General features: G+C 41.6%; 1 protein-coding gene across 2 annotated transcripts in view; it reads left to right on the forward strand.

Annotated features, from left to right (window-relative positions):
• The window catches only part of LOC133965349 (low-density lipoprotein receptor-related protein 1-like), a 100690-nt gene that overhangs the window by 8874 nt on the left and 67658 nt on the right, over window positions 1-24158 (forward strand). For both annotated transcript variants that reach the window (XM_062399847.1, XM_062399855.1), the window contains exons 2-3: window positions 7761-7883; window positions 22397-22534. In XM_062399847.1, coding sequence (XP_062255831.1) covers window positions 7761-7883; window positions 22397-22534 — 261 coding nt within the window. The remainder of the gene's footprint in view (window positions 1-7760; window positions 7884-22396; window positions 22535-24158) is intronic.

Here is a 24158-nt window from a genome sequence, read left to right on the forward strand (position 1 = left end):
AGCTTAGCACCAAGACTAGAAAAGGAGTTTAACTGTTATCAAACAGCAAGAAAGCCCAAATACAAGCTCCTCCAATGATCACCCTTTGTTACAGGAATTTATGTTCTCTTCCATTGTTGTTTTTTTGTTTGTTGTAAGAAATGTACTGAAAAAACTACAGGACGGATTACCATGACACTTGGGTGAAGTATGGGTCAGAGGAAGAACCCAATCGATTTTGGTGTAGATCTAGACCAGGGGGTCAGATTCAGTATTTTTGTTTTTGTTGTGAGATCGTGAGGCATTTTTTAAAAATTTTTTTAATTTCCTAATAATTCATCGATCTTGAGAAAAGAAATCAGGCATGTTTAAGGGAACTGATAATAATAAGTTTGGTCACTTAGGTTTAGATCCAAATAAACATTCGGATCTAGTGAATGTTGGGCCCTGGATGAGGTATGTACACTACTGAGTACCGTAGTTGTTTGTGTACTTTTTTATGGAGACTTAAAGCCCCCCCCCCCTTTCACACCACATTTTTTGAACATTTTAAATACACTTGGTAAAAGGTGGTTATTGGCAACTCACAGGTTTTGTGAACTGTTAGAGCCATGCAGGCTCTCTGTTTCCCTTTGTCTTTGTGCCTGTATTCAACCTTCCTTATGGTCAACAGATGATGGTATTGATCTTCTCATCATCCTTTCTACCAGAAAGTGAATAGGCCTATTTTCCTGAATGGCAATTCATCAAATTGAACTGAAAGTACCCTGAACTGTCTCTGAGACTTATTTGAAAAATGTTGTGCAGCATATCTTTAATGGCAAAAAACGTCAGATTCAGAGCTACAGTCTAAACATTACGCACTAAATCACAGTGTCATTTATGAAATGTCTTTTTCAACATAACAAAATTAGGAATTGGGTTTTATCTTTAGGTGCTATTGGCAGTTAAAGGTGCTACGGTTGCTTCAGCTCATGATTGGTAAACGTGAAAGACTATTCTGGCAATTCTATTCTGGTTTCATTGAACTCGTGCGTCACACTGAGACTTGGAACTTGTACTGGTCTTATGAAAAGGCACTAAAGAATTTCATATAATCTTCTTTAATACGTCTCCCTCAGCAGCATGCTAAGAAGGCTTAATTGTCATTTTCTTCCCGGTGCAGCTATGTACAGCGTGTGCTCTGGGGGTGGTGTGGCTAAGGGATTTGTCTAAACTGACTAACTTGATATTAGTGGATCACACCTTGTTTTTTTTTCTTTCTTGCTTTTTTTTTTTTTTTTTTGCTTCATCCCCCTCAGCAGCTGAATTTCGATAGATTTTTTTATTTGTAAGTGAAGGAGGTCATAGCTTCCCCTCTCCGAGCTCATCAACACGGAGTCCTATAAAAATAGCAGTCATGGTTGATTACCAGTCTGGGGTTGAGACCTGGTGAGATCTCAGCCAGACTTCCAAATAGCTCTTAATTAAGTTCACATCTGATTACTCTGCTCTGCTCTGGAGGTTCTCCCTCTCGATGCCGCAGAGCCTTGTGTGGAGTGTGACCTGTGAAATCCAAACAATCGCAGGCGAGACTGTGTTGTCCTGCATGACGGAGTTTCATTTTACTTGGCAGCTATCTCTAGACATGAGCACATTCCTCATGTTAATTTAGTTTATGCAAAACACACACATGTGCAGACTCACAAATGCAGACGCTTTCTTAGAATCTGACAAAACGTCTCCTAAAAATAAGACTGACTCACGCATTTGTCCAGAAAGGTGGACCGTGTGGAGTGCCTGTGGGGACAGAATCCCCCTCTGACCTTCATTCTCTATAGACCAGTATGATGAAAACAGGAATATGTTTTCATCATGTCTTTCATCATGTTTGTCATGTCTCTGTGAATATGTCAGGATTCTGTCTGAATCTTTGTTTTCTTATATCACCTCTAATTCACTGGTGGATATATTTCCACAGCTCCTTCAAACTCTGCCAGAAAGGTTTATTTAAAAGAGGCACAGCTGGGGATGGTTTTTTTTTTCTGTTTTTTTTTATATGACAAATTGGAAAACTCCCCCTCCCCCTCCTTCTTCTCTCCTCTCACCCTCTTCCATTACCAAAATCCTGCTGTGGAGGAGGATGAGGAGGTGGCAGACCACAGCCAGCACAGCCGATGAAGACTCTCCTCATTTTTAGCCCTTTGCTTTCTTTTTCAGCAGACATTGCAATAGCCTCTGTGAGCATTTTGCACAACTCGCTGTGCACTTACTTCAGCCAACACACCCACCTGCTGCTATTGTGTGGGCCTGCCAACTTTGTCTCTTAGCTCTGGATGAATCAGCAGCGGTTACAATGCTGCAGAAGCTGGGGAGGATGCACCTCCTCAGATCCGAGCGGACGTAGCCTGAGGAAGATTTTTCTCGGCCTGTGTGTAGTAGAGGAAAGAAGCTGCTTGCATGTGTGCATACACGAAATACATTTGTATGACAATGTTTATTGTTGTATTTCTCCTCCTCCGTACTTCTTGGTCTCTGATAGTCATGCTGTTATATGCAAAGTGTGCCTATGAGTGACGTAAGTTTAATATATTTAAGGGAAAGTCTCCCTGGAAAAGAAAATAATGTAATATCCACGTAAACACACTCAGCTAGACTTCTTTGCTCAGCTAGCTTAGAAAACCTCGACCTAGAGAAGGTAAAGTCTGTCTGTTTGTTGATTCGTCCACCACTTTGGACTCGTCTAATGCTACTTTTGACCCTCTGACTTTTCATAGATCAGCAGCATCCCAGGGAAACTTTGGTTTGTCATAGAAACAATAACTTTCCTTTGTGTTTTATTAGCTCCAGCTAACATACTAGCATGCTAAACTACGATGGTGAACATGGTAAACCTCATAGACTGTATATAAAGATGCGTCTCCACTTCAACCCACTGTCTAAATATTCATCCCAGATAATCCAGATATGAAAGCTGCCAGTGTTTTGGTCAGACTTTGGCTTCACTTTTGAGGAGCTGTCTTGTCGTCCTTCTCTATGTTCTTTCTATGATAGCATAATCCCTTTTAGCAGGTTAGCATGCCGATAGTAGCTTTTATCTCAAAGCATCATTGCCTCAAAGTGCCAGCTGCAAGCATGATTGTAGACATTCAGACTTCTTATACTGGAGCTGACTGATGGTTTGCAGATATGATCACTGAAGGGACGTTCTATTCTCTGAAGGGCATCTTTTGTAATGTCTGGGCAGTTTGTAAATTACAGAACAGGAGATCTACGACCGGCACAGACTGTACGTCTCTCTGTGTGACACTAATTCAGCTGGCTTTGCAGACTGCTCTCCGTACTGCACGGGCCTCCTCTCAGCACCACGGTTGACTGTACTTTTAGTTCACCTTCAGCTCCACTGCTGCTGAGTGGTGTGTGATGAAGCGGTAGTCTCACTGTCTGCTGCAGCTTTGTAGTGCCCCGGTTGATCTTTGAGGGCAGACGTCCAACTTATTTATAGCTCTGTAGTGGGTGTTGGAGGAAATGGGGCTGTGGCTGGGGACAAGGCGTGTGTTTGCCTTAGGAGAGGACTCTTCCTCCCAACCAGACTGAGCTCATCCAGGAGCTAGGACTAGAGGGGCGGTGGATTTGCAAGGGGGCACAAATGGCGATGACCCAAAGGGTTTTCATGCAGCCTCCACTTGGGTAAACACACAGGCAGCTCATTGATAGCATGTGTGACATTCCTCCATCCCATCACAGTGTCCCAGCCCAGCCCAGTTTGCTCTCGGATCCTCAGGCCTCCACCCGGCTGTGAGGGCCCGGCCCCACCTTTGAGTTGACGTACGCACACATCTCTCCATTTGCTCTCACTGCCCCAGGTCATCTAGTTTCTACTCTGTTATGTCATCCTGTGCCGCATCCATCTGTTTACCCCCTTTTCTTTCTTTCAACCTCTTTCTCACTGTATCGCTTCCTTTACAAACAAAAGACAAGCACGTAAGAGACCAGTAGCACTTTGCAGCAGCAAAACCAAATTCCTCCACAGCCAAAAGTACGTTTTGCTCAAGCAGTTATCATCGATTTTTTTTTTTTAAACCTGGATATTGTGTTTTTAAACCAGATAAATAAACCACCTGCAATACTTCAAACCCAAGTGATAAGCTAACCTCTCATAGGCAAGTTTATCTGTTCAAGATCTTTGACCAAAAAGTAATTGTGCTGCTACATTAGGTTTGCCTAAAGAGAAAAATAAGTGAGAAAAGGTTTTTATTCAATACTCTTAAGTTTTGGATAATATATATATATTTCAGATCTAGTTGAAATGATTGAATCTGAGTAAATTGTTGGTTACCATGAACCACTATCGTCTTTTATAATTTGTATTTTCGGGATCTGCCGTTCACTCCTTTTAACCTTTAGTATCACATTAATGACAGTTAGAAAAGGGTCTGGTAAACTTTCTGGTAGAGGATTGTAAAATCATGCAACGGAATATGAATAAATCCTGGCACAAAAAAATAAGTAATTCCTAAAACCATAGATTTCGTGTCTGAACGGCAAAGTACACTAACAGACTGTCTAGAACACAGTTTTGTTATGCAGGTGTCGACCACAGAGAAGAAACTTATTAATTGGACAGTCCATGTGTGCAAATAGACTGAAGGGTGATCCAGGGGTAGTGCCGTCACCACCGGACAATGACGAATGAAGGATGTATCTCATTTCTCTCCAAATGGGTTTTCCTCCTTCCTGGCTTCTTTTCCTCATGTCTCAGCTCATGTCTCCAGACAAAAAGATGTGAGGGAAGGATGTAAGTCAGAGAAATGTGGAGGCAATTAAGGGAGCTGAGATGCACCCATACTCTCTAACTTGCCTCCCTGACCACCACTGTGGTTCGTGCTTCCTGTAATTCAGTTTTATTCATTTGTAATGTAGAAATCAGACAAAGGACAACAAGCAATGGAAATGTACAGGTCGTGCAAAAGGGACCGAAATGAGATGCCTATAATTTAAAACAGTATTCACAAGGTTAAACATAAATGCATTTATGCTCTTTACTGCTGTATACTTTGTACAGTATATATACAAGTCTCGTTGTGATTGGGTGCCTTGAGACTGACTCTAATGACAGGTTTGAGCATAGCCTTTGTCTCCACTCCCTCTGCTTCCCTCTACCTATCACAACTGGCTGACGTGGTGCTGGTACAGTAGCCTTTACTGTTGCATGCTTACTAACCTCCTGACCTTCTTCCTGGTCCCTGATCTGTTCCTGTCAGGAGCATCTTGCAGATGAGTCTGAGGCAGATGTGCACTCCTCCCACAGCCATTAGTGGAGGACGAGTTAACAGCATGTTGAGGCAGAGCACGTCAGCATCTGAAAACCAAGAGACAACAGACAGATGCGCCAAGACTCGCTGCCGACTGCGGCTGGTGTTTATACCTCCAAACAAACAAACAAACAAATAAATGCGAGCACGCACCAAAGACGAATGATGTAGAGCAAAGAGGAAACGCTCTAACACAAACCTGGTTCCCCTTCATGAATAATTCAAAAGCATGTAACTCCTGCGAAAAAACAATGCCCCTATGCACACATACACAAACACGCACACACACAGACACACAGACACACAGACACAAACACACACACACTGATTGCAAGTGGGGAATGTGTGAAAGAGTACAGCAATATGTCAGCTTGACTTCATGGTATTTAGGTTGAGCTCCATTTCAAGATTCTCTTCACCACCGGAGTTGGAGGCCAGCTTCAAATGTAAATACACTCATCCTGTTTATCCTGCTTCATCCCATCATCCAGCCCTGTTCCGTCCCATTGCTTCCTCTTGCCCCGTTCCTCCTGTTATATGCCCACTTGTTCGAGAGGTTACAATAACATCTTAATCTCCAACCGGGGCCTTGTAATCTGACCGTAAAAGACTCACTGTACACGAGAGGTTTCGACACAGTCTGCGTGTGACACTTTGTAAAATACGATTAAAAAATAGAAATAATCAGATGTGTCAGAAGGCCGAGGTCAGTGCATTTTTGTTATTTTAAGCTAAATCTTGTCAACCTCCCTGTTTAACCAGATGCCATTTTTCTATAACCTGCCTGAGAGATAAAGTGCTTTAGTAATAATCTTTGCTTGGCGGTTAAAATACAGAGCAACATGTAACATTGCATTTTCAGCTCACTGGAGGTAGACTGTGGGTTTAAGCTGCCATTGGATTTCAGACAGCATTCTTCTCCCTCGCTGCTTCCAGCCTCGTTCAGTTTTCAATATGTCTTTGCTACGGAAAAGGGCAACTTCCGAGTTGGCTGAAATGACACAGGACTGTGGAGGTTTGGCTGTGTGAGACTAGTCATACCACTCACAGGTTCTGTAGAAACTCACTGTAGTAATTGATATGGTTGATTAACAGGACTACAAACATCTGCAGGCACCTTTCCCTTTCACCTCATGCAGTGAACATCTTGAGTTGCTCAAATTGGGTTGGTAAAACAAGCTCTTTAGTTAGTAAGTATAGGTGTCCAAATTAATTTTTTAAGTAGACCAGTTAGGGGCGGATAAAGAGGCAGGGCCATTGGGCACTGGTCAAAGGTGAAATCTGGCCCCTGAAGGGCCCCTGTCCTGTCAATTAGAAAAAATAGTCCCCCACTAACAAAACTTACAATTACAATTTGTTAATAATTTAAATTTTCTTAGCTTTTTTGAAGTACAAAATGGAATATGGAACAAAGATGTACGACTCAAACCTGAAGGAATGACTTGGATGTGAACCTTAGTCAGGAATTGTGAATGAATGTGGAACATATAATTGGCCATTTTGTGTAAATGATGGGACCTTTATGGCCCCGATTAAGAAAAATGTGATATCCGCCACTGAGCAAACTACTGGAAAGTACTATCCGATGTAATGGTGCTATTACTTCTTCTGCTGATGGTGAATGAATAAGTCACTGTAATTTACACTCTATTGATTAACATGTAATATCATTGAATGCCTACAAGTGGTTGTTTATGAAACCAGGACATTGTGAACAGTGACAGTGTCGTCTAGGTCTAATTATCATTCCTTTTACTTTTCTTTACTTTTCTATACCTGCTGAATAGGATTTGTGGATTTCCACTTGACTTTGTAAAACCTTAAGTACCTAGTGGACAATAAACTACTCAAGTAAATTCTGAACATACCAAGATTATACATTTTTCATCATTATTTTTCCCCCTGATGAAAAATGTTATGTACGACTAGTCACCACTCAGCAGTAAGTTGTTGTGTCCAACTGTGCTCACAGAGAGCCTCCCCTGAATGACTCAGCCTTGTTGCCTGGGTGTGTTTATGTGTGGGTCTTAGGGGACTTGAGTTTGTGGGTTTGAATACTCGTTTGGCTGTGGATGGAATGTGCAGTTTTTTTCCCCTCTCTGGAAGGTTGATTGAAGGGAAAGTGGACAATAGGGGGGGCAGCTCACTAAACAAGATGGTCTTCAATATCTTCCAAACGTGTTGCCTCACTGCAAAATGGCCTGGAAACACTGACCTGGATATTTAGGTGCAGTGAGTTTATGCCAAGCCTTACCAGCCCTCCATGTGTGTGTGTTTTCGTGTTTGTGTATCCATCTCTTTTCTCTCCATCCTGTAGCCACTTTCCAGATCGTAATTAGGGCCATTGAGGGACACTATTGACTCAGAACACAACAGACCCTGCTTACTAATGAGACCACAGGACTAAAGATTTCCAACACAAAAGGGGCTGTTTTCTTTTTCCAGAAATCTTTTCATTAATAACATTTTGTCTTTGTCTCTTTTCAGCCCCAAAGACCTGCAGCCCAAAGCAATTTGTGTGTAAAGACGGGGTGACGTGCATCTCGAAGGGATGGCGCTGCGATCGGGAGAAAGACTGCCCCGACGGCTCTGATGAGGAGCCTGATGTCTGTAAGTTTCTCTGAGTTGAGTCGCTCCAGTGTATTGTATCCAGATGCTGACTGTTTGTACGATTCTGCTACATCTGCATCCACAACAGAATGACATTTGGCCTCCATTCAGGGTAGATAAGTGAAGCCTGGAGAGAAAGGCTAGTCAGTTTATGTGGATTTGAATGTATGGATATGCACATCATATAATCTAAAGTAGAGCCAGACCGTTATATAACCCTTGGTTGATAAATGCCCATATGTTAACGTTTATTATACAGAACAAACAATGCAGAAAAGATATGCATTAACATTTACAACAAATCTGTTACAATATTTGTTTTTATTTGTGTTTTCAGATAATAATTTTAATACCAAAGAAAATTGAAGAGCCACATCTAGCCCCAACGTTACAATAACAAAGAATAATATAACGTTATGAAAAATATCGATATAGTATTAAAATATCAAGTGTAATGAGTAGTTAGAACTCCAGACCATTGCCTATATATTAAATATCATATATATATATATATACATATAAAGAATTTATGGTTAAACTGTAAAATATCAATATCGATCATATAATATATTATATTATATAGAAATGTATATAATATAATATAATCGATATCAACCCCCCAGAAATCAGTCAGGCTCTAATGTAAAGCATCCCTAAAAGGGTGTGTTTTTTTCACATCACGTTTTGGATTGTTTTTTTACATTCAAGTCTGTGAATTTAGAGGAAACAAGCTCGTGCTTCTACTCTGATTCTGATATTATACAGGAAGTGTTAAAGGCAGATTAGGATGTGAAACTATTTTGAAAATGCGTAAACATTTAAACATTAGCCTTTGATTATATTCATCACAATAAATGCAAACTCTAGCTAGTAACAGCTTCTGTTAATCTGCAGAAAATACTCTATCTATCAATGTCTTATCTATATAGATTGATTTGACTTGAACAATATTCAACTGGTGCAGATCTTCGATATTGCCTCAGTATCTCAAGGGTATGCTAATAAGTTAGCTTAGCGTTTGATCCCTGCAAACAGTTCCTGAAAGCAGTCTTCGACTAACAGACTGAGACTGATGGGCTATTAGATTTATTTGGCTAACCACAGCCGTGCCGGAGACAACAACGCGATGTTCTATCTGCTAGCGAGAGGGGTCATTTGGCTTCGAACTGTGCTGTCATGCCCAATTAGGAGATTTACAAAGTTTGTCTTTCTGTGATAGATGTGATTTCCTTGTGCATACAGAGACACTGAGGATGCAGTCGCGAGAGAGAACCAATCTGAAAGTAGAACTGAAAAAACAAACCAGAAGACAGCTGTCGTGGTTTTAAAGTCCTCATTAGAGTTAAGATGCTTTCAGGCTGAATCCCTCGGAAGTGAATAAAGCAGCAGTGGGTGTTTGGTCGGCCTCGTAGACTGAAACACCTGTAGTTTCCTAAGAGGGCAGGGGGCTCGGGGGGGGGGGGGTGTGTGTGTGTGTGTGTGTGTGTGTGTGTGTGTGTGTGTGTGTGACCAGTACTATAGCTGCAGTCTAGACATAGAGACTGTATGAGTGCAGGTCTGGAAGCCATTAGAGACTCGCCCCAGGGCAATGGAGAAACCTGCTGTTTATCACAACCTGCTCTTTCCCCTCTTCTCATCTGCGGGACGGCCTCCTTCCTTGTGTGTATCTGGAACGGAAACAACGTGCCTCCATCCCCTGCGTCACGCTACTCCCTCTAGCTTGTGCCATATGCTTAAAAAAAAAAAAAGTTACGAGACCTGTGCTCTGGAAGGGCCCGACTTCATACAGGGTCAACACACAAAACCCGAGAAGTGAGTCAGAGAGACAAACAAATACCAATTTTATCTTAGCCTTCCTAGAAGTACTTGTTTTTGTAGAAGACAAGACTGGTGAGATTGTTACTGAGAAATTATACCCAGTTAATTACAAAGTTTGGAGTAAACACTCTTATCTAGGACTTGAGAGAATATGACCCGTGTGCAGACGTCAGTGTAAGAGGTTAAATATTCTGTAATGTAGGGGTGGGAATTGGCAAAAATGTGACGATTCATTAGTATTAGATATTTGGGCCACGATTCAATATTATTAGGATTCTTAATATATTGCGATACAGCAAGTATTGTGATTCAATTCTGCGGTATATTGCGATTCATGTCCCCAATATTATTCAAAGGCATTACAAAAAATGAGGAAAATAAGACTGCTCAACTCACTTCAAATGTCACATTTAATTCTGTGAACAATATTGTCTTCTACACATTAACTGAAGTGCAAAAATTAAGAAAGAGTAGTGCAAAAACTTTGTCCTTGAACATTCAGAACACAGGACCATTGTAATTATTTTCTGAATAGGAGACCTCTCACATGAAAACTGAGCTCCCAGCACATAACTAAAAATTATTTAAATACAATACAGTAACATAAAGCAGACATAATAGAGTAACATAAACCTGAGAATAATCATATAAATAAGAGTAACTAAGAGCTTCAATCAAATCGAGAAAAATAAAAAAAAATGTGTTGGTCAACATGCTCAGATGTTAAAGTGCTCCTCTGGACTGTTACTATACCTCCTGTAGTGGATAACACACTTTCCTCAGAGACACTAGTGCCTGGAATGCTCAGGTATCTTTTAAACGCTGAAACTCTTCTCATCATGCTTTGCCAACAAGGGGCTGTTACATATATAATTAAATATTGCAAACTTTTTAAATAAAGTATTCAAAAAACAACTTTGTGCTACTGTATCGATATAATGGCGTGCGCAAAATATCGCGATATTTAACAGAATCTATTTACCCCCCCACCACTACTGAGTAGCCTAAACCCGATGATGCTTATTACTCTTTTACATTACATAACATAAAACCATTACATTAAACTTGGCCACAAACCTCTATGCATTTGTTGGAACCCCTCAAAACTTAAGTCTCTAATTGCTGGTGTTTTTGCTAGCTCTGGCTAACGCTACGCTACAGTAAATCATTTATTCTTCGCCCTGTAAAAACAGCCCTCGCTAGTGACAGTACAGCAAAACTGCTGATTCAGAGTGGTGAAGAAGTGATATCTTTAAAGATGTTGTATTAGACCATTACATAGATTTGCATACTCACCGATACCCTACCAAGCATTTCCAGCAGGTTCGGAGGAATTTCTGATGCTGGTATTAGAACATTTCTCATGGGAACTGTAGTTTATTTTCAGTTTGTCCCAAATACTGAAGTATTACTGCAGTAAAGAGTTACTCCTTCACCAAATCTCCTGTGTGATGTAGAATTTTTTTTTACTCCTGTTTGAGTAAAGTTTAAAAACAGTCTTGAAACAAAAGTGCACAGCTTTTGCTGGCATCCAGGTGGAGGCTTTAGGGGGAATCAATTCCAAACTCTGTCTCAAAAGTATCCCCGTGTTTCCTTTTGCTCTCAACTGGACATTGTACAATGGAAACGAAATGCCATAATAAACACCAATGTTTATTGCAGAATCTCAGCTAAGCTCAATGTGCTTGCATTTTGGGATCTCATCATATGTATGTGATATACTGAAAAGATGGAAATCAACTTTTCTGAGCTATAACAATGTCACGAGAATGGAAAAGTAAAATACAAACTTATTTTACAAACTGTATGTGCACCACCCATATAATGAGGAACACTCATAGATTGATTGTTGTGATAAAAGTGCTTTGGCGGATGCTTCTAGTTGAAAGATGCATGAGAGAGGTTTATTTATTCACGCATGTGGACGGGGATTCACAGTGGCCTTTGTTGGGGGGTTGGCTATTGCCAGTGAAGTCAGCCACTGTCCAGTGCAGCTGCTGTGTAACCCCCACAATGCTGTTCTTTGTACCCCGGCGTGCTGGGCCACACTGGCATAGAGGGATGCTGAAAAAGTAAAACAAAAACAATGGTTGTGCGGGCATATGCCTTTCATGTAGAGCTTTGATGTGCATTTTTAATCATTGAACATTTGAAAGCCATGCTATGAGGGTATATGGCTGGAACTTAGCTTTCAGGGGGGTGCAGGATCATTTCTCTGAGCTTTAGACTTTATTAGGGTCCTAAAATATTCCCACGTGCAGTGAGTGTGCCCTGGAAACACAGGAAATGTGTAACACAACAATGATGTCCCCTACCCTGTAATAAAGGCAGCTTTACAGACAGTTCCCACCTAGGTTGCAATTAGCTCTTTAGGAGATGAAGCACTTTTGTAACAGCCACTTTCAGAGTGGAAAACATAATCTTTCATGATGTAATTGGCATCTCACTGACTCCTGTCAATAAAATGAAAGACTGCTTCCAAAGGAAAATAAAATCTGCTGTATTAAACCCACAGCTGTTGTAATGAGCCCAGAGGGAGTTTATTGTTATTGGTGCATATTAGATCAGTAGTTTCATTTACCAGATATTTGACCCAAACTAGTGGTTATACAGAGCAGATATGGAAGAGGATGTTTCTGATCCTGCTTCCTAAAAGCAGCCACCACCCAGTTTAACTAAACATCAACATGTCAGGGAAAACAACCTTTGCTAAGAATAAAATAACTATCTTGTTCCTGCAGGAAGCTGCACCAGGTGTGAGTGTGCACACACAGAGATGTTAGACTGATGTCTCCCCTCAGATGACACAATAGTGTTCCACCTTTTAATAACAAAGTGGTATTCCACAGCAGTCTCTAAGACACAGGCATAAAGACAAATATCAATCTGAGCATTACGTTCAACTACAACAGCTGTTTAGTGCTTTGAAACTTGTCAGTTCATCCACATGGATGCCATCTATTTTGGCAGTAAAGTGGTCACCGAATATGCAGTAAAGGTTATGCTTTCCATTGTATGGTTATTGAATTTAAATTGAATTTAAAATGAAACCAGAATACTTGAAAACATTTAAAAACCTTAAACTCAGATTATATTATTATACAGATACAGCTGTAACACAACTCTGATATCTTATAAAATAGGTATGGCTAACACATTAACCAACAGCTCTAATAAATACATGCTCTCTATACATTCAATGTATATAGATAGATAGATAGATAGATAGATAGAACAATAAAAAAAAACTTTAAGGAGCTCTCCAGCATTAGTCAGCATAAAATATGCAATAAATAAAATGGCTAACTAGACTGACGGCAATAGTCTGCAATATATGCATGCTGAACCGGCTCCATTTATATATTTAATGCATATGGGCTATGTATATATTTAATGTATTTGCTCTTTTTATACATTTATTTTATATATAAAGGCTCTATTTATATATTTAATGTACATGCTCTATTTAAGGCTGTGGTGAGCCAGATGGCGTCCTCCAGTTGGCTGTTTCTGTTTGGATGAGGATCTGGGGCTGGGGCAGACGAGAGGGTAAGGCTGGCCTCTGAAGCAGGACAGCAGAGCCCAGTCTGTAAACAGACAAGAAAAGTATGTCAGGGGTTTCAATTTAAAAAAAGTTATTATGTAATCTCAGCAGTGCTCCCCACATGGGGGGGGGGGGGAGCAGGCCAGAGGCCCCGGTAGGGGAGACTGTAGGAGCAGGCCTGGGACAAGAGGAGAGACTGAGTGGTGTATATATTGCAAGAGAATGAGGGTGTATGAAAATTGAAGCTACACAGCCCCCACCCTGCACCTCGGGTACAGGCGCACAGATGTTGAACACCTGTCTTCGCCTAGTGGCTCGTTTCTCTCTCTCTCTCTCTCTTTACGATAAACCACCTGGTGTGAGATTAGTAGCAGAAATAAAATGACTGCATCCTGAATGTGGGGGTGCATTAGTGAAGACACAGCTTGTCTCCTGTGTCGGTTGTTTAACTTTGGTCTCCTTATAACGACGATCGCGCTCATCCTGCTCCGTGACGCCCCTTGGGCCTTTCCTGTCGTCTGAGGAGCTACTTTTCTGTGAGATAATTAGTTATCTTTCCTTTGAATTACTTTTCTAATGCTCGACATAACAAATAGAAATTACTGTCTGGTGAGGGGCTGGGTGCTTAATTTGTGATGATTAAAGTTACCCTCTTGCTTTCTGGATTAGACGTCTCAGCCAAAACAGACTACATTAAGTGCCTTTCACATATTAAGTCATTCTATGGCAGCTGTACGGCTCCTTCTCTCTTCTTCTGTACTAATAGTTTTAGGCCATTCCTCAGCCCATTGTGAGGAAATAATGGGCGAATGAAACAAATAATTACTTTCTCAGAAATAATCAACACTTTTTTCACGAGGTAATAAGTGTGTTTATTCTTTCCTCTGTGTGTTCCATAGACAAGTGGAGAGATGATGCGTGTGTGTGTGTGTGTTTGGGCTTGTGTTTTCCATCTTTGTAAGAGATTTGTGCACTTATAACCGTTGTCATCTGTCCTTTTATGCACAAGCTCAAGGAAGCGGGTGTGTGTGGGATGATTGGCTTAAATGTCTTGATATATCACCACTGATTTCATTTGTTTCATCCGTTTTCATTTCCTCTTTGTTAACCGATAACTGATATAAAGCTGACATATATCCCAGATATATGACTCTTTCAATTTACTTTGCTGATAGGAGTGTTTGCCTTGAGGTTTCTCTGCCCAGCGGAGCCGTAATGCTGCTGTGTTTGGAGAAGGCTCAGTTTGTTGTGCTTTCAAGAGCTGGATTTAGCCTTCCTGCTTTGCTTGTCACCCTGCCAGCCACCCCAGAAGCCCCCCCAGGAAGGAATGAAAATGTGGTGTTGATATCTTGGAAGGAAAAGGGTTAGCAGAGAGCCAGCAGACCAAAGATCCAACAGTCAAGTGCAGAGTGCAGAGAGGACACGTAGTCTGCCACCGGGGTTAAAGCCAGACATGGTCACAATAAACTGCATTTATCTGTGGGCTGGCCAAAAATTACAAGTCGATTTCAATTAGTTTTCCATTTTGAATATATTGATATACAGTGGACTCATGTTATATTGTTATTTTTATGAGACTGATACTATCCATCATGTTCACCTGGTTAAATTTGATCCAGTCCCTGTGGTGTGCACAGTTTACTTGAATCAAATGCCTCACTTACGTGTGTGCAGGCGAGGGAGGTTATGGATCACTCGCGCTGCTCAGAAGAACTTTCCATCTTCTTTCACTAGCAGGCCCATGCTACACGTAAAATGTATGCATAATCATGACTTTATTTCATGACAGAAAACAAGATAGGAAACTCTTCTTTAAGTCTGACCATCTACATTGAATTTATATGATACAAGATTCATTGAAAACACATAAAGTTAGCCTTTTAGGAAAAAAAGGTTTGCGATGGAAGATTCTGGGCTTCAGAGGCATGTCTCGACTGGAGGTTTGTTGGGTCATCAGCTGCTGGTCGGTCCCCCCCATGTGGAGTGTCTCACTCTACACCTAGCGCCACACCTCAACCCAAGAATAAAGAAATAAATAAACCTCCCAATGGGTCATGGCAGACCATTGATGCAAATTACATCATATATTGTGAAAATTATTGATTTTATTTTATAGCTCAAGACCCTTATTTATGTGGTGGTAAATTTACACTGAGATGTGATTTCCTGGACAAAAGAAAACTCAGGTAGCTGAGAACAAACCAGACCTGGCGTCGGTGAGGCACCCACAGATGCAGTGGGAGTGGCGGTGTAATGTGTTGTTTTCCCCCTGCAGAGGGGAGTGTTTATAGGAGAGCTCTCAGGAATAAACAGTGTGGTGCAGGCGCTGTTATCCGCGGCACTCTGCTGCTAGCCGTGGCTGCACCGGCTTCCTGCAAGCTTTTTTGACAAGTCCGTGTTGATTTAGCAGCATCAAAAACACAAACTTTAAAGGTTAGGCACTCTGTCCACCTTCAGCCGGAATGAAGCTCTGGTGCCTCATATTTTTAGAGTCGTGTCCTAGTTGTTTTGGACTTTTCTTACTTTGGCAGGGCAGACGAGGAGCTGGGGGGGGGGGGGGGGGTCGTCGAGGGGCTGCTAGGTCAGGATTTGGGTGCTCCGTCCAAGAATGTGTCATGCAGGCCAAGAGCATCGGAGAAAGGGCCCAGCCAATCTGCGAGGACATGGTCATCAGCGGTCAGAGGAACCCAACCTTAGTTTGTCATTATGAGCAGCTGGCGGTAAAGTAGTGCAACAGTTATTATTCATGAGGCGTATTTATGGATCAACATTTTCAATTATTCATCTATCCCTGGATGGTTGATGTGTGTGAGAAGTATCTGGTTGATTCTAGTGATCTAATAATTGTCAGGAGAATGTGCTGCGACTATTGTTTCATATGTCAAAGCTTCTGTGGTATTGGAAATGAAGCTGGAGGCAGTTTGCAGCCTCGACAATTGCCCTCATTCTGGCTCAAATAGAGTCCCTTTCATGTTTTTGCTGAAGTACTGGCAGCATGTTGTTATTTGTTTGTGTGTTTGCTATTGGTTGAGGAAGCATTGTGCTGGCCAGCATATGGAAGGGAAAGCATGAACTAGTGAATGGAAAATCCCCACAACCCGAACCTGGTCTGGGTTCAGCCTGATCCAAACCCAGATTCAGAGTCTTTCTCCCTCAGCTGGCCTGGGCCTCTTGCTACTACGGGAGAGGAAACACAGATGAACAGACAGTTTCCACGATGAATAATTCTGTAAAAATGTTGCTTATGAAACAAAAGGCCCAAGATTACGAAAAGTATTGAGAAATCCTACAGCGGATAAATAAACTAGGGGAGAGTGTGGCTTGAAATATTAATCCTGGAACGGCACATAATGAGAACGTGCCAGCCTCCCCCTTTCCTCATTGTGCCCCCGTGGTCCTCACCCTGCCACAGCTCTCCCTCCATGTGGCCGTGCCACACTTCAGATCAGGCATTGGCATGTGACGCTTCTTACAGCACTGCGGCTCAGTCCGCTTTATAGGGGGCCACAGCCGATTTGTGTGATCTAAACAATGGCATTAGTTATCTTGCCCCGGCCCCCCCCTTCTTCCCTTGCTACTTTGGACCGTGAGGTAGTCTGCATGTGATCCGCCTCTGTGTGAAAGGCTCCACTCGTGCAAGGTGTCTGAAATCCATTGTGCTGCAATCTTGTTTTGATAGATCCTCGACGAAGAAAGGCTTTGTTTGGCTTCACTGGTGACTTGGACTAAATAAACCTATTCATCTGTGCTCAAATAGCCCGGTACACTTGCTCTAAGATATTTGTTTTGCTTGAACTATTTCCTTCGCTCCAGCTTTAGCTCTTCTCCTCATGCTCACACAGCTTCTCGGATTTATTTTTACTTCTTTTAAAGTCCTTTTCAGGTGGTCACTTTAACAGGGTTGTTGCCCTCTACTTTTTCTTAAATCCCACCAGGCTACTGTTGGAAGCGAACCACCCCACAACGACAAGACAATTTCATTTGCCAACACTAAACCTGGCATTCTAATGGTTAGGGAATTTTGACAGACTTGTTGCTCAAAAAAATGTAAGTGCAGAGGAAAAATTCCAAGAGCACAGGAGGAATCTGAAAGCACGTTTTACACAAGCACAGAGGGAGAGTGAGCTGAAGCTCTAATCCAAGCAACAAAATGTGCCTGCGTTCATTTTGAGCACAAGCAGAGCAAATCTGAGCACAACCTTGGACTATTTGAGTGCGAGCACAGGGTTTTGTGTTAAATCAATAAGTCCCGCACTCAAACTGAAACCATGCTCTTGAATTATAAAATGTTGAAACCGAAGTTAGGTTGAAGTCGTACTTTGTTCATCTTTGACTCAAATTGTTGAGTCACACAAACCTATGGAAGAAGGGAAATCTAGCCTGATACCTGCTGACGTCTCTGTGACGCCTGTAGCAGAGAAATTATACCTTGGATCAACCTCAGGTTCTCCGTAGGAAAAGAACAGTCACATCTCTAGCGTCAGTTGTCGGCCGCTGGCGCAGTCACAAGGATAGCTTGCATGGGTCGATGACGGAGACAACTAACAGTGTAGAGGAAATAGCAACTTCTCAAACAGTTAACCTGGCTCCCTCACAGTGGAGGAATGTGGAATAAAGGAACCTGTTTAATTCACATTAGTGATGCCTTTTTCCACTGTGGATTTGCTGCCAACTCGCACAAGAATGAAGCCTTGTGTGGCTCTGTCCACTTCCTGTCGACGAGGTGTCCCTCTTGGTCTTCTATGTCTTTCTCTCTCGCTCTCCCTCTCTTAGTCTTTTACAGTTGTCATTATCCACATCTTGCCCTCACTCTTACACAATTACCCTAAATGGGTCAACAGATGTTGGAGGAAAATGCTGGGAAGAGATAAAGAAGGAGAGGCAGTGAGTAGGAGTTGGGGCAAGCAACAGTTTGACTTTCCACAGGAAGGCAGAATAAGTGGCAGAGTGATCGGTTTCAAATAAAGCTCATGCGTCAAACAAAAACAAAAAGAGAGAGAAGACAAAAACGGTTTGCATTATGCTGCATCTTGTTTATTTTAATTTCCAGCTCATGAAAAGAAGAAGACAACCACTGGTTTTAAGTTCTTTTTACTTTGTGCTATTCCATCGTCTGCTGCGAATCAAACGCTCGCAACAAATATTGAATGTTTCATGTGTACAATGGAGAAGTTATGGTTAATAACTCAATTCGTTCATTAAAAGAAGTCCCTGTGGTTAAGGTCTTCTGAATTGTTGTGTCCCCTTTCGTAGTTGGAAGTTGCAGCACAGGGTTGTGGGCACCACATAGACTGTTTGGACAAAACTTGTGCTGAGTCATTAGTCCTTTTTTCGTTGTGGATGAAAATGCAGTCAGAGTCACAAGGCAGGAAACTTCATCCAAGAAAAAGAGTTTAGTTATAATGTTGTGAAGGAGAAAAGCCCTGTTTGGATGGTTAAAGACTTGAGCTGTTTATTCACTGATAGACGTAGTGGAAGCTGGACAGATTCAGTTTCTTATATCTCTTTAATATCAAAATTAATTGGTATTCTATTTTTTTTTTTTAAATGTGGTTAAACCTTCTTAAAAGGGGATTGACTCTTTTCCATCCAGCTGCACAGGAGTTTTCCTTCCTGTTCTGTTTCTTCAGGTGAGTCATGTTAATCATCATGAACATGCTGGAAACTGAGAAGCTCCCTCACCTCGCCGTCTTGCCAGTGTGAAGGAAAAGAACCCTGTGCACAAACATTCATGGCTACGCTGCAACGCCTGGAAGTTCAATGCGACTCATAACGTTGCGCCGGAAAAAACAAATTAAAAAAGACACCCGGGTGTTTTGTTTTAATTAATTGCCAATTGGAGCCGGAGCCATGTCAACTGCAGAGTCATTGGACCCGGGAGATAATGCAGATCATATTCCCATTGCAGAAAAGAGCCAAACGTTAATGGAATTTGGACCAGTGGCAAATTGGCTACAGAGGAGCTGTAGTTTTAGGCCAAAGTCATATCCGTCCAAGATGAATATGTTTTCTGTCTCAGCATCCCAAAGTCCTCTCTTAGCACACACCACTTCACCAGGCCTGTAGCCGCTTAACTGGCATGCTCATTGTTCCTGTTGTGGCTCTGGGATGGTTGTGTGTGTATGCTGTGGATGTAGTGAAGGTAGTCATTTGGCAAGGCCCAGCTTGGATAATGATGTGTTTGTAGATCCTGCTAGTTTTCCCTCGTGGCCGCCTCATGCTGCCACAATGGTTCTTTGGATTTCTGCCGTGCGGTTTCGCCTGTTAAGTTGGCAATAGGAAAAGAATAATGTAAAATCCATGATGGATGAGAGGGGAAAGGCAGACGCATTTGGAAACAAGGAAAAGGAACAAAATAGCGAGCGTTGTGCTGATTTTCTTCATTTTATTTGTTGAATCTAAACAATCTGTGATACCTGGAGATGTATTTGTCCTTGTCATGGTTGTGCAGAAACAAAATAAACTGGTTTGGCAGCAACACAAGAACAGTTTCCACAACTTATTAAACCACAGAAAGTTTTCTGATGTCACAACATTACGACAGGCAGGCCTGATTAATTAGCACAAAGTGAATGTTCGATGTGATTGATCAGTCACTGCACTGAGTCACACAGATCCTGACGTACACTGTCTCATTATCAATGTAGTCACTCCGTGATCGTGTAAACAATTCCTTCATTAAGTAAATGGATTCGCTGTGGGATTAGAGTGCATAAGGGTTTGTGTTATACTTCGTAAAAGTGCAATAAGTTGGTTCAAACAAGGCTGTAGGACATCTAGAGAGAACTTTATGGTGTCACAGACAGTGAACCACATCATTTTATCTCTGGGCACTAGAATTAGACACAACAATATAAAGAGGTGTGAAGGGGCTGGATCTTTTTAAACGTTTGATAAGAGTACAAAATGGGCTTTCAACGGTTTGGTGAGAAGAATGAGAAGAGAGGTTAAGCAGTAAACTTGGAAAGAACCGCCTTGGTAGTGACGGAGATTTTAGTCATGTTTGAAAGCTGGTGGATATATCTCCACCGTTGTGCATTCTCTTGTTCATTTCACTGCAGCTGGAAGTATAGTAACTACACACCAGAGATTGTGCTTAGAACAGGAGAGAGAAGGATAGACCCAGATTGTGATGATCAGGAAAGGCTTTACTATCTGGACCATCTTGTTGCCATGTGGAAGATCTCTTCGCTGGGCCACTGTAATTATCTCCACCATGGAAGTTTTGATTGCTGTTTGTTTGTCAGCATGATTACTGAACCAATTTCCATGAAATGTTTTGGGAAACTGATTAAAATGTCGGGGTTGGATAAGCAGATTCAGGAATTGTTTTTTTCACTGTCTTTAAAATAACGAGATAGGGCATAAGTGTGGGCTCCTGGGTCTGTTAGCATGGGTCAAAATGATAAGTCCAGAAGCTCACTGGGTTCTGTTCCGATTTAGTATGACCAATCATGATTGAGCAGGCTTTGGTTTCCTGCAGGTAAACAGTCTGTAGGAAAAGCAAAAGAGATGGAACACATCGACAGAAAGGAATCCAGGATCATCTTTTGAATGAATCTTCATTCAGATGCAGATAGTTGTAACAGAGATTAGCCAAAATGTCATCTGGACCAAAAACACCCACAGGAAGTAGCGCTGTTTATGTTTTGTTTGAGAAACGTTCAACTCGTGTGATAGATTAAACCAGTCGGACTGAGTCTTGGCCAGGATCTGCTGGCTACATCTGAAGACCCAAAATACTGCCCGCTGCCCCTAATTCATGATCAGAGGATTGCCAATGGGCTCTGAGATTTCTTGTTTGATAATGTTTAAGGATTCTGTCAGTTTGGATGCCTCACTATGTTGGCCCAATATTCTAAATCATATTTTCCAGTATTAAGGATTTTTCTAGCCAGGCTTCATCTCTGGTGTTTTTATTGAATCCCTATCCAGAGTGTTTACAGCTGTAGGTCGATCTCTGTCTTGTATCTGGGTGTCCTGACGAGACCCACCACAGCAGTACCACCCACAGACATGCAATCCCTTGGTGAGATTGTAGAAAATCCTTTCTGTGTTGTTGCAATCTGGTAAATGTGTCGTGAGCCAAACACACCGGCCGTCCCGGTCATCAGAATATCTGTCATCCACTGGTAGAATGGAAGGGCAGTATTTTACTAAGATTGATTTTTAAGTATTTCTGCTTTACTGAGCAGTTTATACTTGGGGCCGAGGCTAAAAACAATCTTTAAAAAAAAACACACAGATACATCTCCCTGTAATACAGGCGCCTCCATGGTTCCAAACCAATCTGCTGGCAACATGGTGTTTGATTGTCACAGCTGGAGCTGTGCTCCGGGAGAAGGGTTTGCAGTGTTATCCATGTGGCAGCGACATTGTGCTTGTGTCTCTACCTGCTGAGAGATGCTCTTGTTGCAAACACAAGCAGAAAGAATCGTTTTAATAACTTAAGTCTACAGAGGGGCAGACTGACCTATCTAAAACTCACTGGACATTTTTGGGAAGGCTTCCTTTATTTTGATATATATACACATTAAATAAACACCACATAACATTCATTTATGTAACTAAAGAATCACTACTTAGGTTCTATAGTTGGCTTCATTGTAGAGCTGAAATTATTTATCAATGAATCGATTGGTTGTGTTTATGGTAATTCATCCAAAAAGATTGATTGAGTGATTGATCGATTTTGCAAATATTATTCCCTGGTAGAACCGGAAAACATCGAAAGTTACTCTGACTCACAATGTTAAAGAATGTGAAAAGAATCTGGATCCACACCAAAAGTTTAAGTGTTTTTTCCTGACCCATAACCCATCCTTCCACCAAGTTTCATGGAAGTCTGTGCAGCAGTGCTTGCGTAATCTTTCTTACAAACAAGCAAAGTTTTAGAGGGATCATCTGTTTACACTAAAAAGTTAATGTGAAGCTTTAAAAGAGCCAATAGTTTCCAGGAATTCCATAAATTTGGAATTGGCAAAACTTTGACAACATTGAATCGCACATCTGATGTTAGTCATGTGAAGGAATGTTACAGAACAAAGAATTGAGAGAACTTGAAAACAGCACAACTTTAGGCTGTTAGTCATAAAAAGCAACTCAACTTTTGTTTCATTTCACCGTATTTTGTATTTTTCCTTTCTCTCAGGTCCACACAGCACGGTGTCACGGTGCCCTCCCAATGAATACCAGTGTGGAGGGACGGAGCTCTGCATCCACATGGCCAAACTGTGCAACGGTGTTCCCGACTGCACCGACGGCTGGGACGAGGGGCCTCACTGCCGAGGTACCACTGTCCCACACATCCATTCTGCTGTCAGAGACTCTGTAAACATGAGTTTAAAAAGGGCTTAAAAATTATATTATTGTGCTGGTGCTCCCTGTGCGAATGAAAGGAAAGGCGGAGATCTTGGAGTCCTTCTATTTTATAGTTCTCACTCTTGAATCGTCACAGGAACATCCTGTGATATTGACTTGTGCTCTTTGTTGAAACACGCTGTGTATGGGTTTTCCATCAAACCACAGTCTGTACGCTACATGGAGATACAACCAGCTGGAGGGTTGACATTCAGAATCTATACAGTGTATATTTAAAGCAGGAAGGTCGTAAATTCTGTCCGTTAAATACACATTAAAATGAGAGAGTGTCATTTTCAAACCAGAAACCAGGAAGTAAGTTATGATGACCCTGTTATAGCTTTTAATAGCTGTTATGATAAAGTCAGATGATCCAAACCACATCCCAAGAAAAAAATAAAAAACCTTTATTGAGCAACAAAGCTAAATGTCCTCACTGGGTCGGGGTGGAGGTCTACAGGGAACTTCCTCTGTTAGCAGATTTAAGGTTCAGCGTTACTGTATTAGAATTGTATATCCGGAGATTCAGAATTGAATCGACTGATAAAAAAATGGTCAAGATATATCAGTATCCACGTTTAAGTTTGCTCATACATATATATCAGTTAAATAAATGTATCTGCTGATATATTAGTACTGAAAATGGGTACTCCTTAATATTAGCATTTGCATCTGCCCTTAAAAATCCATTCTACCCGGCCTCTAATCCTGGAAAACTCTCTACATGTTTCACAGCTTGATTTTTTAATGGATTTAGTTCTGCAGCTTGAAGCGTGAGTTGTAAAATCTGATGATCACCTCTTTTTATCTTTGCAGGCACGTCTGTCAAAAGGTTAACAGACGAGCACAACTGACGATCAGACATCAAACACGTCCGTCCAGCAGCTTTGTGTCTCAGATTAGACTAAATCCTGACACATGTCAGAGCAGCCTGCATCATTACCACTACATCATTAATACATACCCTAGAGTGTATGCTACACATCAATGACCTTGATTTGTGTTTATAGCAGATTTTCTTTCTCATCTCCAACCTGCACAGATACCAGCAGCTTAAACCAAAACCCAAGATTCAATGATTAGTTATTCCGCGACTCTGAATTTCTTTCTTTCTAAGAATCAGAGTTAAATACAAACCTTACCATTTCTTGCTCTCCTGGGGTTCAACCTGTAATTCTTCTCCTCCACTGAGGTAGACCTGCTTTTTCCATCTCTCCTCTACACTTTGGGTTTAAAAAGATGAGCTGGGATGAAATATTTATTAAAGAAACATGGAGAGAGGGATTGGAAAGCGCATCAAATTTTCATGCCCTTTCAGGCTGGCTGGACTTTGAGGTCAGAATGGACTTCTCTCTTTGTGCATGTGTGAGTGTTCACCTCATATGGGACCCGTACAGCTTTCTGGGGACAAACATGCAACTCCCACAGAGGTGACCAGTTATTTTAAGGCTCGGACTTGGTTTAAGGGGTTAAGTTCGTGACATCCGTGACATCTTCCCTTTTCCAGCGAGGTGTTAAGTGCCCCAGTCAGGGGTCATCTGACAGATATGAGC

The sequence above is a fragment of the Platichthys flesus genome, chromosome 2 (assembly GCF_949316205.1).
Source record: "Platichthys flesus chromosome 2, fPlaFle2.1, whole genome shotgun sequence".
Classification (NCBI taxonomy): Eukaryota; Metazoa; Chordata; class Actinopteri; order Pleuronectiformes; family Pleuronectidae; genus Platichthys; species Platichthys flesus.